Genomic DNA, 19665 nt, shown 5'->3' on the forward strand with positions numbered 1-19665 from the left:
AAGATATTCAACTCATCTGGTAACTTAACCAAACACATGATAACTCTGGATATAACTGTGTATTTAACTGTTACTTGATTTAAAAAGACGTTATCATGCACTGCTTTTTATGGTCTCCATTGTGTTAATAGATGCCAGGAAAACATCACTTACGGGGTTCAAATAAACCCCCAAAAAAAAATCGGCTCGCCGCTTCGCGGCTCGTGGACGATGCTCCGCATCGTCATTATTTTGGTCAACCCCCTCCCCCCTTAGCAAAAAGCTAGATCCGCCCCTGTAATATATCATGAAGATTGTATTTCTATTAATTTTAACCCATTCATGCAACGAAATGAACTATCAGGAATATGTGAGAGCAATTTCATATCAATAACTTAAGAACTTCATGTTAAATTGAATGATTTATAAAAATAAGTCACTTTTGCACTAAAATTTGGAATATGTAGGATTTTGCTGTTTGAAGGAGTAAATTTGTACCCTCATTGTGCATACCGGAATTAAATATTTTACTGAGGTATTCCTCAATGTATTACCTTTCAACTGGGCGAGAAAACAAATGAAGAAAAAAAAATCACAAAAAATGAGTTTGGGCGCACTTTGGTTCCTCCCTGGCCCACTGTGCGACGCCAGCTACCTGGGCAATGAGCGCCAAACTAAGGCCAAGTCCCGGCCAAGTCCCGACCCCCACTAGCCGGGCAAAGAGCAGCAAGACCGGCTCAAGCTTGAAGTAGCGATGTCAAACGGTCCCCGATTATTAAATTGGGCTTCCTATTCCGACCACACACAAATTTCGATATTTTTCTGTGCTAGCTAATATCTCAAAAAATGTATACTTAAAATGTATCTTTTCATGATTTTTCCGTAGACTAAGTTCATTTGAAGGATGATATTATGTTGGTTTTATTACATGAAGTGAATTTATTGAAGAGAAATGTGTGTTTTCTGTGCGTGATTTTTTAATTTGTGATGTGACTCTATTGCTAAACCCGGCTCAACTCCCGGCCCCCAAATCCCGGCTTTAACAAGTTCCGGCATACGCCCAATACAACCGGGCGAAAAAAGGGTAAACTCCCCGGCCACAAGGAAGCAAAGTCCCAGCCATCGTACCCATACGTACCCAGGGGTTTGGATATCAATTGACGAGTGCATTATCGGCTGGGTGGCTGAGAGGGGGGGGGGGCGGGGCGGAACGACCGGTTGTGCCCCCCCCCCCCCTCTGGATCTGCCTATGCTAGACAGCATTTTGCTCAGCAAATTACTGGGGCTAATTACAAACAATGACTGGCGTGGCAGCCTAAAGTGCAGGCATTCCTCGGCGGATAGTCATAGCCTAGCCAGCTGTTCAGACTTTCCCGCGATAAGCCCAGTTGGTCCTATTTTTCGCGCGACGAAAAGATGACCGCGCTCTAATTTGCATGTCATGAATATTCACTAGCAATAAAAGCAAATCACAGATATTGTCTCAAGAAAATGCCTCTGTGTAGAAAATTAATAGGAAAATAGGGGTCAGAGTGTGTCAGGTAGGTCAGAAAGAAGTGGTACAGTAAATGGAAACACCCGTTCACATATCTTCGTGCTAGTGAACTTGATGCAGCAAACATCAGGAATCGGCATGTTTGAAAAATCACTTGGCTTCAGAAAATCCACATAATAGAATTAAATCTTGGCTTCTATACAAATTGTAGTGTTGATACATGTAGGAGACTAATACCCCATTCACAGTGGCCTCAAACACCGCGACAGCAGCGGGACTGTCCCGCTGCTGTCGCGGTGTTGTCTTCAGTGTGAAGGCTCGGACCCGTTATAAACTATCGCGGGATAACACCGCCTAGCGATAACGCCGACACAAACTATCGCTAGGGACGCCTAGCTACAGCAGCGGGACAGTCCCGCTGCTGTCGCGGTGTTTACTCAGTGTGAAGGCTCTCCGCTATAACACCGCGACAAACACGTGTGATTTGTTTACTTACCTATCACTGACCTCTTTTCTACAGCAATGGGGAACATAAAGTGAAATAGAAATAAAGTAACCAGTGGATTCAAATTGATTTTATTATTATGTAGGTATTATAATTATCCAAATAAAAATATTTCACACTTCAAAAAATTAAAATATTCTGACTGGAAGCAATAAAAATGCTAGTTTTTTAAAAAGTAATATGATCGAGGATACAAAAAGCAACTTGACATGTTTACCGCGCAATTTCAAGCAAGTATTTCCGGTCATATCGGGGTCACTCGCGGGTCATGAGCCATGCATACACGTGTTTGTTACGGAGGTAATAAAAATCACCCGCTGCAGCGTGAATGGGTACATGATATTTATCCCGCTGCTGCAGCGGGATAACTTTTCTACTGTGAATGCATTTGTAGCGGTGTTATGGCGGTGTCGCCGCTCCGCTACAACGCCGCTACAAATTTCAAAACCACTGTGAATGGGGTATAATACCCCATTCACAGTGGCCTCAAACACCGCGACAGCAGCGGGACTGTCCCGCTGCTGTCGCGGTGTTGTCTTCAGTGTAAAGGCTCGGACCCGTTATTAACTATCGCGGGATAACACCGCCTCGCGATAACGCCGCGACAAACTATCGCTAGGTTCGCCTAGCTACAGCAGCGGGACAGTCCCGCTGCTGTCGCGGTGTTTACTCAGTGTGAAGGCTCTCCGCTATAACACCGCGACAAACACGTGTGATTTGTTTACTTACCTATCACTGACCTCTTTTCTCCAGCAATGGGGAACATAAAGTGAAATAGAAATAAAGTAACCAGTGGATTCAAATTGATTTTATTATTATGTAGATATTATAATTATCCAAATAAAAATATTTCACACTTCAAAAAATTAAAATATTCTGACTGGAAGCAATAAAAATGCTGGTTTTTTAAAAAGTAATATGATCGAGGATATAAAAAGCAACTTGACATGTTTACGCGCTGAAGTATTTCCGGTCATATCGGGGTCACTCGCGGGTCATGAGCCATGCATACACGTGTTTGTTACGGAGGTAATAAAAATCACCCGCTGCAGCGTGAATGGGTACATGATATTTATCCCGCTGCTGCAGAGGGATAACTTTTCTACTGTGAATGCATTTGTAGCGGTGTTATGGCGGTGTCGCCGCTCCGCTACAACGCCGCTACAAATTTCAAAACCACTGTGAATGGGGTATAAGAAATATTTGTTCCGTGACAGGGATTCGAACCAGGAATTACTTGCTCCACACTCCGCTGAAATATCTAACAGACCGCAACACATCTAATTTCAAAATTATGATTATTTCATCTTGAAAGGTATCTTGTCTGGTCAACACGCTTTGTCCAGGAAGTTGTCAAGGCAACACTAGGCGCTACTAACCATCAGGTTGTAGGAAGCTTCCATGCAGGAGGGATGGTCACTGAGGAATGTGCTGATAACACCAGTAAGATACATAGTTAATTGTGTTTCACATAATACCCGTTGCACATGAGTCGACTTTATGACCTTTTCGATTGTCACGTCGACATGGTGAACTGCGACACAATGACGTCATTTTGATGATCTGCGCATGCGGCTTGTTTTCTCCCTGTATAATGACAACTTTTGGCCAGATTTGGACATAAAATCCCTCCTAAGCGGTTCTAGGACAATTACCCCCTGGGCAATTACCCTCTGGAAAATTCACCCCCGGAAAACTACCCCCAAGGACAATTACCCCAAGAGAATTCCCCCCCCCCCGAGGACAATTACCCCCCGGAAAATTACCCCCCCCCCCGGAGAATCACCCCCCGAGGACAACTACCCCCAAGACAATTACCCCCCGAGGCCAATTACCCCCGAGGACAACTACCCCTCGAGGACAATTACCCCCCGAGGACAATTACCCCCCGAGGACAACTACCCCCTAGGACTACTACCCCCGAGGACAATTATACCCGAGGACAACTACCCCTAGGACTACTACTCCGAGGACAATTATCCCCGAGGACAACTACCCCCATTGACAATAAGGATTCAATGGCAAAATACGATCTGACACATTGAGAGATGACTACGAGCTCATAAAATCACATGTATGAACCCATATTCGTCCAAATACTATATCTATATACTATACCCTTTATCTTCCTCACTCCTTCACATTTCCCTTTAATTATAATTTTTGAAACGCCAGTGCGGTTGCTGATTTCTACGCAAGATGTAAGTTTTAGGTAATTGTCCAGCGCTTCTCAAAATGCATAGAAATACATTTCACTGGAGCAGCGTTATTTCAACTTTTTGTTAGTCACGGTACCCTGTGAAGAAATGAAAAGTTTCTCCCAAATCTTAAAGTCCTCACACACAATTTATTTTGCATGACTCCGGCACTCACCAAGTGCTATGTACGCACGTATGGGCACATTCAAGAATAACAAAGGGGAAGACATTTTTAAACTGGTAAAAAATTAGTTTGTAATCAAGACACTAGAAACGATTTAAAGTACTGTATGCGGGCACCTTGCCGCCGAATTGTACATGAATACAAAGTGAAATATTCGGTCATGACCTTGATACACGAATATGAGAATATTCGGGCCTCTCGTTGCCCTTATTTATCATGATTTTAAATGTAATGAGTGTGGTAACAATGTAATCTCGACATAAAAGATATAGGCCTATTCGGGCGCCTTGCTGTCAACATTTTGTCAACGAGCGAGGAAGAAAGACAGTTTGTTATTTTCAAAATTGTATTTGCTTATGTAATTACATACTCTAACCATTACTGATATTTTTTTTCTCACAAAATCATCGTTTTCCAAATGTAACTAACATTCTCTTGTGGCAGCCCGGTTGAAAAACGCTGCGCTGGAGCTACAAAATCAAATCAGATGAATTACCAGAGAGCAGATATTTGTTTTCTTTTGACATGGCACCGTACATATATCTTGAAGGCAATTTCTATTTCAAAATAATTTACCGTACAAGAAAACATATTATACTTCAGCATGGCAACAGAAATATATAGATAGCGTGAAGGAAACCTCGATTTTGGATGATGGATGAGGGCCCATTAAAGGCAGATACACGATCAGCTGATTAAAAACAGTTACAGAGGATGTATACATGACACCTTACATCCTAATTTCTTTGTTGTGCCATTGTTGGTGAGAGAAGCTGTAACGCGTACTCGTGGTCCCATGACACATACTCCGCCGACGATTGCTCCGCCGACATTTACTCCGCAAAACGCGACAATTACTCCGCGACATTTGCTCCGACGTCAACTGCTCCGCCGACACTTGCTCCGCCGACATTTGCTCCGCCGACATTTGCTCCGCCGACAATTGCTCCGCCGACAGATGCTCCGCCGACAATTGCTCCGCCGACATTTGCTCCGCCGACAATTGCTCCACCGACAATTGCTCCGCAAAACGCGACAATTGCTCCGGTGACAAATGCTCCTCAAACGACAGTTGCTCCGCCGACAGTTGCTCCGCCGACATTTGCTCCGCCGACAATTGCTCCTCCGACATTTGCTCCACATGAAGCGAAAATTGCTCCGCCGACAGATGCTCCGCCGACAATTATTGCCCCTCCTACATTTGCTCCGCATGAAGCGGCACTTGCTCCGGTGACATTTGCTTCGACGACATTTGCTCCGACGACATTTGCTCCGCATGAAGCGACACTTGCTCCGGTGACATTTGCTCCGCCCAACAAGTGTCCCATCAAATACAAATGCTACTAATACTACGACAAATGCTTCGCCGACAATATATTTTTTTTCACGGGTTATTTTCGTTTCTTTTTTTCTTCATTTTCTGAATGCATTTCATGAGATAATGTAGATGAAATGAAATGAATGAATGTGGGAGGAAAAAGGAGTTACCTAAAAGTTATTTCGAATATACTGAAATAACTTTCCATCTATCACTGTACGTCCCATATAATGTACACTAAACACTCATTACATGTCGTGGGAAGTTTTTAAAAAAAAGTAGAGCAGCAAGCCACATTCCCCAATACGCGCATACCTCCTAGTTAATTTCAAACAGCTCATCAATATGTAAGACCTGACCTCAATGCAAGCAAGCACATGCATTTTACTAGGTAAACCATCTGCAAGTAACGCATTATACAATGTACTGGTCATCATGGAAGTTCTAGAGAACAACAGGGGAGGGATCAAAATAAGCTTTGAAGGGCACTTATACGTAAAGAAGAGAACCCATTCAGACGGAAAAATTAGATGGCAGCCTTTCTGCTTATTCCCATTTATACAAATCATTTAGTTGCAGTTTGATGTTAGTTCTTCATGATAAGCCAATTGCTCTTCTTCCGGTGGTTCCGTGAGTCCCTTAAAGTCAGTGAAAACAAAGTACTCGAATGAGACGGGGTGTTTTACACACTAATATATATATATTTAGTAAAGCGCTTAACTGAAGGAAAGAAACCTATAGAAAACGGACTAGATAATAAAAATACTATTCTAAACAAGAATGTACTACATGTACTACATTACGTTACAATTTCACGAGAGAAATAGAACTCGAGAGGGGGAGAAGAGAAGAAGTGATGACAATGAAAGAAGACTAAAAGCATGAGAGGAAAGAAAAGAGCTAAGAAGACAAGAAAAGGGTGTGAAAAGGAAAAGGAGGAGCAAGAGAGAGAGAGAGAGAAAGTTAGCCTTGAGCTTTGGATCAGCTAATGAGTAATACATGAAACAGATTTTGAGCGGAGTAATTATCTTTCGCCGGAGAACTTGCATTAGGAGCTACAACTTGATTTTTTTTTTTTAAATCAAACATTATGGGGAAAAGCAAAAAACGGCTGAGCATTAATTGCACTAATAATCAGAGCAGCATTCATGTCTTCCACGAGGCCGCACTTTTGGATCAGAGAGCAATTTTATTGTCGGCGGAGCATTGTCTTTTACGGGGTACTTTTGGGGAGGAGCAACAATTATTGTCGTAGTAGCTTTTGTATTTTACGGGGCACTTTTTGAGCGGAGCAAATGTCGGCGGAGCAATTATTGTCGGCGGAGCAAATGTCGGCGGAGCAATTGTCGGCGGAGCAAATGTCGCGGAGCAAATGTCGGCGGAGCAATTGTCGGCGGAGCAAATGTCACCGGAGCAAGTGTCGCTTCAGGCGGAGCAAATGTCGGCGGAGCAACTGTCGTTTGAGGAGCATTTGTCACCGGAGCAATTGTCGCGTTTTGCGGAGCAATTGTCGGCGGAGCAAATGTCGGCGGAGCAATTGTCGGCGGAGCAATTGTCGGCGGAGCAAATGTCGGCGGAGCAAATGTCGGCGGAGCAAATGTCGGCGGAGCAAATGACGGCGGAGCAATTGTCGGCGGAGCAAATGTCGCGGAGCAAATGTCGCGTTTTACGGAGTAAATGTCGGCGGAGCAATCGTCGGCGGAGCATGTGTCGGGTTACCGTACTCGTCTGTGTGCAATATATAGTCAAATTTCTTAGAAATATGCTAGATAATTTCTGTTTTTTACTTAATGGCAAAACTACGGGAGAATTAAGCAACTTCCACCTCCACATCGAATTGAATAATTTAAAAGACTGAAATTAACTTGAAAAATAACTAAGAAAATGAAAGTGTATGCAATTTTCTGTAAATAGTATTTTTGAAAAGAGGCTCGCATTATTTGTCCCAGTGTTGCAAATTCCTCAGGGGTGATGTCAATGGTGGGGAGGGGGGGGGGGGGATTGTCCTCGGGGGTAGTTGTCTTCGGGGGTAATTGTCCTCGGGGGGGGGGGGGGGTAATTCCCGGGTGAAATTTTCCGGGGGTAATTGTCCTTGGGGGTAGTTTTCGGGGAGGGGGGGGGGGGGGGCATTTTCCGGGGTGATTGCCCAAGGGGGTAATTGTCCTGATACGATCACTGAGGATTGTACATAGGTACACATATCGACATATACGGGACTAAGGGCAAGTGAGAATGGAAACATGATTGGCTGAGGAGCATGGAGAAGAAAAATCTCTATTTTGTTCTTTTGTAACTTTTATTTATGAGTAATACTTAATTTAATGAAACATATAACATTATTGAACTCATAACTTTCCCGCACTCACGTAATGCTCCAAAATTAAAGAAATCAGAAATTTGCCTAATGATTTCGGTCTTGAATATTGGCTTATCGCAAGTTACTGTCCTTTCCTTGCGCTGGATTTAAGGGCTATATGCTGCTACCCCTCGAACCAATAATGGAATCTCCCATTACGTCATTGCTAGTTTTCGATTTGTCAGAACTTTTCGTCAATTGGGGAAAACTTTGGAAACAAAAAGGCACAGACTGAGGTTATTCGACCAATGACAATGATTTTGACATCAGCTTTTAGCTTAAGATTTGAAGTCGCCAGATCTGCTCGCCCCAATTGAATACGTTGACGTATTCAGATGTTATAGCCATTAGAGTATGACCGTGTACGTATCAACACAAAATTGGGGCATCTGCCATAGACCTTTGTCTCAGAAAATGAATGCGTAACAACATTCAAGAACAAAAGACAGAGGGGTTTACTCAAAAGGTCCCCATGAATAATTTCTACTCCACAAATAGCAGAAATTCTCTGCTTTAAAATGTAACTCGCCCCAATTTATAACGTGCGTTAATGGAAACTTCAAGCTATGGTCACAACCCCCAAAGTAGCCTGCTCGGCGAGTTTTTAGCCAAATTCACCCGGGCACCGCTTGTTTTTAGGGCATCGCTCGGTCGCCGCTGAAGTTTTAGCGCGGAGTTAAAATTCGGCGGCGCCTGCTCACGTTTCACTCGCCGCCAAAACAACACGCTCGATGCCCGGGCCGTCGCCTCCCGGGCATCGACCTTATGGAGTGTTCGCCGTCGAGAGATTTAGGTCAAAAATCGAAGCCGCTAGGTCAAAGGTTTCCGAGCTGTCGCCGGCCAGTCGCTGACCGGTCGTCGCTGGGAGATCAGTCGATCACTAGGCGGCGAGTTCAAAATCGGTAAACAACCTTTGACCTCGCAGCTTCGCTTTTTGACCTATACCGCTCGACGGCGAACGCTCGAATTTGGTCGGTGCCTGGGCGGCGACCGCCCGGGCACCGAGCGTATTTTGGTGCCCCGCCGATCACCGGCCGGTCACCGGGCAATTTCCTTAAAATCAGCCGGTGGCCGGTCGGAGACCGCTCGGGAATCGGTGGGTCATCAGTCGGTCACAGCCGGGACGCCGCCTGGAGAAGCTCCCCGATATTAGTAAAAACATAGTCTTTGTCGTATTATACTAGTCAATCTAGGCAAAATATTTAGCAGAATGGAGATGGATGTCCAAAAAAAAGACGCGTTTTGTACGTCATTCTCCATATAACATTTTTTTGCTAATAAAACAAGCACGGTTCAGTGACCCAAACGTTTTGATATGATATGCAAACGTCATTCTCCATATAACATTTTTTTGCTAATAAAACAAGCACGGTTCAGTGACCCAATCGTTTTGATATGATATGCAAGCTAAGTGATCATTGATTGTCAAATAACGTGATGCAGGCATCACGTTATTTGACAATCAATGATCACTTCCGTGGGTCCCGTCACATAAAGCTTAGCAATGGATTGTGCTATTGATTTTAGCGATTGATTGCATTGATCACTATGTGCAATCAATCTTAAAAATCGATCGTACAATTGCTTAGGTTTGTATAACGGGGCAATGATTTTTGTTTCTATCTTTGGTATTCAACATTTTATACAATCGTATAACTTATATCGGTAGACCTACAGATGATTCGTTGTTTCAAGAGCGCCAGAAATATTACCGGGTGGATCTAGTGACGAAACCTTAGACCTGTCGTCACTTCCACATTTTGTAACCATTATGTAGGATAGAACAATACATATTTAAGATAATGGATAATATTTTACCTCACTAACAACAATGTTCCCTTTATTCTAAATAAATTGGGTACACTTTTTTAGAGTATATATTATATATTATTTACTGCAAACCATTTGCCATGTATATGGCATATGTCTATGACTGTATATATTTAATTTTGAGGGGGGGGGGGTCAATTTTAGGCTTTTATATCGGTCAAAAATGCAAAAAATGAACCGTTGAATACAAACAAGGTTAATAGCCTTATACACAAATTGTGTGTAGCCTACATTTATCATCTAATATTTTTCTCACTATGTCTTATTATAGCCCGCTTGTTTTACTACAAGAATGCCGATTCATTGGGCGTCACAAATTTAGACGGGAGTGGGGATAGAACCATCCATGTACATTCCAACTATTGGCCGGCTATTTCTCTCAGCAAGTATGGCAGCAAGCTGTTCTGGACATCCTGGGAATATTCTGATGGTTTTGCTACCGGCAAGTACTTGAGCTTCGAGTATGATATGAAGTTATCCACGCGCACGGTTCCCAGCAGGACGGTGACATTGACGGATGGCAGCAACCTTGACATCAATCCTAGCACGATTCGGATTATATCAAACAGTAAGACGCCTGTGTCTCAGGCCGCGTCAGATCTCTTGATAAAACATGAATATAAAAAGAACACACTTTTTAAGAGCCATTAACGTCTCGTATTTTTATAAATATCACTTTGTTATTTCATCTTTTTCTATCTTATTTTAAGAAACACACAAATGATAACATGATTTAAAAGATATCTTCTCAAGTGAGTCTGTTTAATGAGAGCGCATCTGAATGTGCACAATGTCAAATCTATGCGTAGCCAGGAGGCATTAATTAATCAGTTTTTTTTTATATAAAAGACAAAAGTAGTCGCAGTCGTAATTTGTCCATACATTTGCATCCATTAGCTTTATCAATATGTAGGGTTAGTTTCAGGGTTGGGGGTAAAGACTGGGGTTAGAGGTAAGGTTGGAGTTAGGGTTAGGGGTAGGGTTGTGGCTATTTCAGTGGATTCTCACTTGTGACGCCGGCAGCGGCGTACTTGAACGCGAAGACTGCGTACGTATTAACTGTTATTAATAGACACATACAAACCAGACATGTTTTCGTTTAAATAGTGAGATCGGATAACTGTTATACAGGATATCCCTGAATATGAAAATGAAAATGTAATGGTTAATTACTCAATTGTTCCAAATTACTTTTGTATTACTGTATACATAATAAAACAGGTTGATTTTTCTTCTTTCATATAAGACCAAAAATATGATCAATAAATCACGCATGACTGATTTTAGACAATCTAAAGAGGCGTGATTGGAAATTATCAAAAAAGGCGAAACGCTGTTTCACGTAGTTCATTATGTTTTTTTTTATATATTTTTTTCTTCAAATACACGTCATTCAAAAGCTCATAATTCTAGTATTTCGAATGATACCATGAGTGTGATGGAAGGATGATGCATAACTGAGGAGGCACAATTTTGTATTGGTAATGCACATTGACATTTGTTCAGCAGCCTAAATCACTTCTTACAAGAAAATATCAATGTGCCTATAATCAGTACTGTTGCGCATTTTGATGCCTACTTAGTTATTTGTGTGATACTGCTATCATCAGAATGGTCTCGTATGCAATTAAACAACGAGAGCATTGAAACAATGGTATTTTAACCCAATATATCCCGGGCTATTTTGAAACTGCATAGCCGGGCCGGGGGGGGGGGGGGGGGGGCTTTTTTGGCCCACCTCAGATCTCGGCCATTTATCTACCGATTTTGACCAAAATTGGCGTGTCTGTGTTACATCATGTAATTTACAAAAATGCATAGTCAAATTTATGATATTTATTGTTATTATTTGTTGGTCTAATTAATGATGCAAATGTGCATTTTTTTAAAAAAGGAATTCTCAGTTTTCCAGTTCCCCCCCCCCCCCCATTTATGGAGAAAATGCCATCAAATTCGACTTGTTTGTAGCTTGTCATATATTACAAAAACTAATGACTTGTATTGGAATTCAATATAATTGTAATTAATTATTAAAATATGCTAATTTGTCTTCATATTCAGAATTTTCTGATTACCACGTCAGGGCAAAAATCTTTTTTTATTCTAGAATAATTCATTATAATCCACTATCAACAATATCAAAAATGTGAGATTATTGTGAAATTTGTTTAGATTGATAATTTTCTTGTTTTTCTCTTTTTTCTGATTTCTCTTATGCATTTTTTTGTTTTTAATTTCTTATGCATTTTTTTGTTTTAAAATCTTTTGTTTTCATTATTTTGTTATCTAAAATAGTTGATAATGACCAAAATAGATGGTATCTAAGGAAAGACAGAAAGAAAACAATTATTCTGACAATGGTCACGAATGTGTGCTATATCTTTGCAACCATACCCCCGATCTTCGCAAATAAGGGTCTTCAAATTGGCGCGAGATGTAAAATAAAAAAAGTCAAGCAATTTCAACGCCATTTTTGTTTGCGTTAAGAACTACCTGCCAAAAATATCGAAGGGGGGGGGGGGGTGCCTCATTTAGCCCCCCCCCCCGGGGGGGGGCTATTGAGGGTTAAGCAATTATTAGTTCAAACTCATTCCATGTGTTTTCAAAAACCAAAATGAACCAGACGTAGCAGCCATTCACTTATTTTAGACAATTGGGTTTCTGACACTGTCACTTCATGCTGCATGAAGTTGATAATGCGTGATCTATTGTTCAGGTTTTTGATGTCATCTGATGATTATGAAATAATCGTTCCAATCATGTATACATTTACCTAAATATAATTGGGATAATTGATTAATTCACGCGTCAAATTGGTGCTCCTTTTTGGGGACAACCAATTCTGTTTTAATATGAAAAACTAGGGTAAAAACATTAAAAATCACTACTCACCAATAAATATTCATTTTTTCATGAGACAAATTACCATCGTTTTGTAAACAAATATGATATCCTTCTAACTAGAATAATCCTTGTATTCAATTTATATGTTTTACATATATACACTAATTAAAGGTATTTTTTCATTGTTCCACCTGTAAATATTAAGATTTTTGATACGATATAGATAAAAATTAAAATGTAAAGAAATGATCTGTTAATAAAGTATTTTGTTAAGGAACTACACTGTCGCTCATATAGTTGGAATATTTTTGTTTTACTCCAATTTATGGAATTATTTTAAAAATAATTTAAAAATAATAGATCTAGATAATAGTATACATTCTCAGATTTTATTGAATAATAATTTATCAATGTGTGTTTTGCGTGACTGCTAAAGCATGTGTATACTAACTATGCTTATCAACTAGGGGACCCACGCCCTTAAGTCATAAATGACAGTAATAAGGATTAATGCCCCCATAAAAGGGCACTAATATAGCACATCGACACGGTTTTGATCCTCTGGACGGCCATGCATTATGGCTCAAGGCATGGGCACACAGAGGATTTTGTTATGTTGGGAACCGGGGTAAAATGCAATAAATTATTGAAATGTATTGCGTTTTCTTTGTTTTGTTTTATTTATGGAAACTGCCTCCTACCCTAGCCCCCGCTGCGTACAGTCATGGTTCAGTGACAAAGCAATGGCCCTCATTGCTGTCATTTATGACTTAAGGGCGTAGGTCCCCTAGTTGATAAGCATAGTAGCATACACATGCTTTAGCAGTCACGCAAAACACACAATGGCAAATAATTATTCAATACAATCTGAGAATGTATACTATTATCTAGATCTATTATTTTTAAATTATTTTTAAAATAATTCCATAAATTGGGGTAAACAAACATATTCCACCGTTATGAGCGACAGTGTATGTGCTGTCAATGGTTGCATTTCAACATTATGGATATTCGCGATCTCTTTACTTGTTCTTTCTAAAGTATATCCTCGCAACTATTTCTTCTTATTGTTTGTCTTCTTCTTCTTCTTCTTCTTCATCTTTTCTCCTTTTGTTGCATGCAGTGTTCAGTGTAAAATACGCGCTGCTCAAATATAGAAATATATATGTAAAACTTGTTTGTTAAATATTTATTTATATATAAATCATACACTACACACATTTAAGTACATGTATGTAAATATAAATACCTATATATCTCTTTATTGATTAGATTCGACGATTGATATTAAAGCCATGTTTTTTTTAACAGCTACATATAATGAACCGGTTGCCATCCAGGGTTGCCCTGACAACATCGTTGTCAACATCGATGACAACGCTTCGAATGAGCCATCGATCTCATGGACCGAGCCCGTACTCAACAGTTGGTCCAGCTGTCCCAGAATGGACTTTCTAGGAACAGGAACTAATGGAGGCAATTTCACTTTGGGCATAACAGAGCTGTCCTATAATGCCAGTGATGCTGCAGGAAATACAGACGTTTGCCAATTTGTTGTGATAGTGCAAAGGTCTAGTGGTCAGTTATCATTCCCATACTATTATTATTATCATCATTATTATTGTAATTATTTTCATTAATTATTGCATTGATGACTTATCGTTAATGTCTTGTTTCTCGTCGCGTTCTGCATTGTTAGCTTTCTTTGGTTTGATGACTTTCGCTAATCTCTTGTTCTAGTCCGCGTTCTTTATTCTTATGCTTTGCATTGACGACTTTCTTAAATATCTTGTTCTTTTTCGCGTTATGAGTCCTTATTGTATTGCCGACTTCCGTCAATGCCTTAATTTTTCTTCTTCGCGTTCTGAATTCTTATTGCATTAACGACTTTCGTCAATGGCTTGTTTCCGTTCGTGTTCTGAATTCGTGTTCTTTTTATTCGTCGTCTTCTTCTTTTCACTAAAATTCCGAAAAGGTATAACTATACCGTTTCGGGATGGTTATACGATGAATGTGTTGTGTGTAGACACGGGGTATGTATACTGTATGGTCTTTACAGAGGCGGTCAGTGGAGCCAGACGTATATAGTCTCAGTCTAGAATCTGGCCTATTTAATTTTGATCCCACCACACCAACCTCCCCCTATATACTTGCTGCCAGTCGAAGATGGCGTGATGTGGGCTGTTGATCGTATAATATGGGTTCGTTGATAACGCCATCATCGGCGGCTTGAATCAATTGTGGGAATTTAATATAAGGAGCCAGCCATATTCTGGACTGATACAGTCTCAGCGGAACAGCCGTCGATATCAAAGACTGAAGGTACTACATGCGTCCAGAATATAATTAACATCAGCGTATAAGATATTCACTGTTATAACGGCACATTAATACTTTGTTAAATTTTGTTCACTAGTATAATTTTACTGTTTTAGTAAAGCATGTGAAATATTACGTATTAGGACAATTATTACCACCTTGACAATCACCCCTCAGAAAATTACCCCCCCCCCCGGAAAACTACCCCCACGGACAATGACCCCCGGAAGATTACACACGAGCCAAGAACAACCACCCCGAGGACAACTACCCCCACCCTGAAAACTATCTCTATAGAACAATTATCCCCCTAAAGGACATCCGAGGACAACCACCCCTGAGGACAATTACCCCCCCCCCCCCCGTTCATTAAAGGGGAAGTCTACCCTGATGTTGGTTTTGATAAAAGCAGAACTTTTTTTCTGGTGGTAATTGTTCAAGGGGGTAATTTTCAGTGGGGTAATAGCCTCGGGGGAAAGGGGGGGGGGATTTCCCCTCTTGGAATTGGCCTTGGTGATTGTCTAGCGGGTAATTGTCCTAGAACTGAAATATTATTCTCTCTATATGGTATGTGTAGGTTTAATCCCGTTGTATGTATGGGAAACAAACTTGTTCCTATCAAACAGAGTTTTATTGCTATCAAAGTCTGTTCTTTCTCACTTCTTCCAGCTCGGCTTGATTTGTGTTTCTTTGACAATGATCCACCGATAGTGACATGTCAAAATGTAACGGCTAACTCAACTTTCCCAAACTCCTTGCTTGAACTGATTGAGGATTTCGATTACACCTACATGGATGAAAACCCTTACAATAAGACAAATGGAACTAGGATCCGGTTCAACTTCAATATTGGTCCAGATGGAGACCTGCTCCCTCCAGGACACATACCTGTTGAGTTGATCGCACAGGATAATTGTGGTGAAGAAGCTACTTGCCTCTTCTATGTAGAGAACACACGTAAGTATGAATATTTAATGCTATTTCCCGGGCATGTGTATTTGTATTAAAGTTAGATAAAGCAGTTATACATTATATTTTATTCAGCATACATGTATTCGCATTAGTGAAATTAACATTGTATGTTTGAGCCTATTTACTTCTTGTAATTGGTTGTCATTATCTGTTTTTTGAAAATTTCCCTGGTTATCAGAAATTGCCCCTTGATCCTGGCTGCTTATTTCAAGATTTGCCTGTATTATCAATCCAAATCAAAGTGGTCACTCAATTCAGCGTTTCAAGCAATGTGTTTCGCACTGTTATCATGTAAATGTTATTGTTTTATAAATTGTCATTTACATATAAAGTGTGAGTCAAAAAAAAGTTTACACCTAGAAAAGTGCTAATTATTTAAAAAATCATCGATGAACATTAAATTGTTATATGTCTTATGAAAGAGTATTTTATCCCAAATCATTTGGTAACATTTTTGTGTGGTATGTGTTCACGCTTGGATAAAAAGGAGACATCGTTGGCGAGAGTGCAAAAATCGACTTGCGCCAAAGTTGCTTATGTGATGTTTGAATAAAACAATTGGGATTTGGGTATTAATCTTTGCAGATCCAAATAACATCCCTAACAAAATTAATCATGCCACACATATCAAATATCGAATATCAAATATCAACGAACATCTGTGGGCATGTGGGTGGGTGTGTGTGACTTTGCCCTTTGCAAAAAACATATGCAATGCATTTCATTTGATAAATTCAATTCATTCTCTCACTCCGCTAAGCCCACAAGTCGATTTTTGCACTCTTGCAAACAATGCCACCTGTTCATCCAAGCGTGAACACATACCACACAAAAATGGTACCAAATGATTTGGATTAAAAACTCTTCCATAAGATGTATAATAATTTACTGTTCATAGATGATTTTAAAAATAATTAGCAATTTTCTAGGTGTAAACTTTTTTTTTTACTCACACGGTATATGACAGATTTATTCTAATATATCTGTAACCATTGTTGCCTGAATGATCAATTCCGAATGTATTCCCTCAAAATACGTTTATTCGTGCACATTAGGCTTACTAATCTACTTGCTATTCCAAGGAAATGCCCCCCAAAGCACGCATTTATAGACTTCACTTTAGAAATCTAGCCATCTGATTGGTCGAAATTTGAGTCGTTATTTTAACCATGCCCGTAAAGAAACGAACAATGCCATTAACGGTCAATAGTTCATGAGAAAGATTCCCGTTGCCCCGGGTAACGGGAAAATAGTTAAATTTTGCAGAGTTCCTCATTGGATTACGTTTACAAAATTTCTTTGAGCGAGCGCGGATACCATACAATGTGTGTGCGATTTGGTCGCTTTATTGTGTACGATTCCCGAATGATCGTAACATTCAGGGAACTTCCTGAATTGTCGGAGTGGCCTAAAGATGGTTATTTTTCTAATTTATTTCCTGTAGGTATCCATGACACAGTAGCCATTCCAACATCGTTGGGCTAGCTACTTGAATACTTAAGTGATTGGTTATTTTGTCCACCACTTTTTATACCGGTCTCTTCTGTAGATAAATTATGAGTTTGTGGACGTGCGCGCGTGTGTGTGTTTAAGTTTCCCATCGCAGTTTCCAACCTGGGTATCATTTGAGTCAGTTTGTAGGCAAAGGCAATGGGCTGATCATTCTCGCTAGACCAACTTGCATCTCCCTAATCACATGAATCAGTTGGTTAACTTTTGTATAAAAAGGTACTGAACAGTAAACTAGCCAGTGTTGTCTTTACAATTGGCAATCCTTTCCCTCTCATCTCCTTGAAGAGTGTCCACAAAATATGCATAGGCCTATACACACGGCCCTCACTCAATCGTTGGAAATGCCTATTAGTTCTCACTTTTTCCAGTTATTACCGTAAACATGACAGATATTTATATAATACCTTGCTTCATTTCATCGACAGAGGATGGAGTAACATAATTTGTGTATAAACATTTACGTAGGTGTTCAAAGTATTTAACAAAAAAAGTTTTGTTTTCGAATTTGACGCGCAGATAACTGAATTTAATTTTGATAAACCAATCTTTGGACAGCATATTGAAAACTGGACAAATGACACCTCGTTTCCAATATACCTCCGCCTTAAATCAATAACGATCATGCCTTGAATTATTCTTGAATAATCAGGTACAGCACAAAAAGCCTATAATCACATTTCAATTTGGCTCTACGAACTTGACTTTTGGCGTGATAACCACAACATCTGATTTACGTGTCGTCATATGATGATGCATACTAGTCACACATTAAACATTCACAGCTAAAATAACTTTAAATACTCAAATTGTATTGGGTTAACAAAGCCCCCCCCCCCCCCCAACAAAAAGATCATGTATATTGCCTCGCTTTGACCTTCGACCTTCTTAACCACAAATTTAATCACTTCGTCTCGCTATGGTTTAATGCTTACTAACATTAAATGTGAGGTTCAAAGCTCAAATTGTCCTTGCTTAAACCCTGAAATTTCATGGAAATTTACCACTTTGTCATTGGCGTTTTACCTCCTACGCCTCCTTATATACATGTACCACAAAATCTCACCTGATTGGCTTCCTATAGGGACGCATACTATGAACAGGCTGAAAACTCATAGGCCTACTGGCCTTTAATTTTAGAACCAGTCCTGAATGATATTTGACATTTGACATACTTTCTCACAAATCTAATCAGATTGCCTTCCTATGGAGAAACAAACTATCGACAAGATTATATTCCATACCTCAAATGGTTCTTGAGATATTGCGATAACTATAAAGTCCGACGGAAGTGGACCCGAAAATATAATCCTCTGGACACACCTCCGGTATTAAAGCGGAGGAATAAACATAATGGTCCGTATTCTGAAGTCGTGTCTGACTTAGCCACGTCTAAAGTTAAACAACTATTTAGTTAGACACGACTTAAACACGAGGTCGTGTCTAAGTCCTGTCTAACTTAATTTGGTATTCTGAAGTCGTGTCTAAGTCTCGTCTAACTAAACAACTGTTTAAGTCCTGTCTAAGTGGTGTTTAACTAAACAACTGTTTAAGTTCTGCGCAGGTCGTGTTTAACTTGTAGTCACGACTTCTGCGCATGCTCAGTAGGCGTTAATTCTGACGAAAGACCCAGTGCGCATGCGTGCGCGCACCGGATAAAAAAAATTAACGCGCACAGCTAGCTGTGCGCGTGCTGGTACCATGGTGATGTGATCGTGACGTAATGACTAGACTGCATGTACTGTGTGTACGTACGTAGATTATGGAGTAACTTAAGTAAACTCAATAGTGACCGCTACCCAAGTAAAATCTTTTCTTGGTCTAAATCTCTAGCAAACAATGGAGTCAAAAACTGGTGTTCAGTTCAGTTCAGTATTTATTTAATTCCATAGTAAAAAAACAAAAACGGTGACATCAAAATATTACTTTTACATAAATATGATTAACATAGTACAATATTGAGAGTAAAAACAAACAAATAGGAATTAGGTTGCTGTATAAAAACCCTAGAGGGTTTGTCTGGACAGCCACCTGAAGAAAAAAAAAACAGTATAGGAATCATACAAATGATATATGGTATTTGAATAAACAATAACAAAAAATAACAAAACAAAACAAATCAAAGTAGAACATAAGCAAAAACAAAAACTTACATG

The 19665-nt window shown here is 40.0% G+C and overlaps 1 protein-coding gene across 1 annotated transcript in view; it reads left to right on the forward strand.

Annotated features, from left to right (window-relative positions):
* LOC105443455 overlaps positions 1-19665 on the forward strand; it is a 45558-nt gene that overhangs the window by 12340 nt on the left and 13553 nt on the right. The window contains exons 4-7 of the mRNA XM_030993703.1: positions 3295-3422; positions 10137-10433; positions 13982-14185; positions 15698-15985. Of these exons, the coding sequence (XP_030849563.1) occupies positions 3295-3422; positions 10137-10433; positions 13982-14185; positions 15698-15985 (917 nt within the window). The remainder of the gene's footprint in view (positions 1-3294; positions 3423-10136; positions 10434-13981; positions 14186-15697; positions 15986-19665) is intronic.

Source organism: Strongylocentrotus purpuratus, unplaced genomic scaffold, assembly GCF_000002235.5.
Source record: "Strongylocentrotus purpuratus isolate Spur 01 unplaced genomic scaffold, Spur_5.0 spur5_scaffold_20, whole genome shotgun sequence".
Classification (NCBI taxonomy): domain Eukaryota; kingdom Metazoa; phylum Echinodermata; class Echinoidea; order Camarodonta; family Strongylocentrotidae; genus Strongylocentrotus; species Strongylocentrotus purpuratus.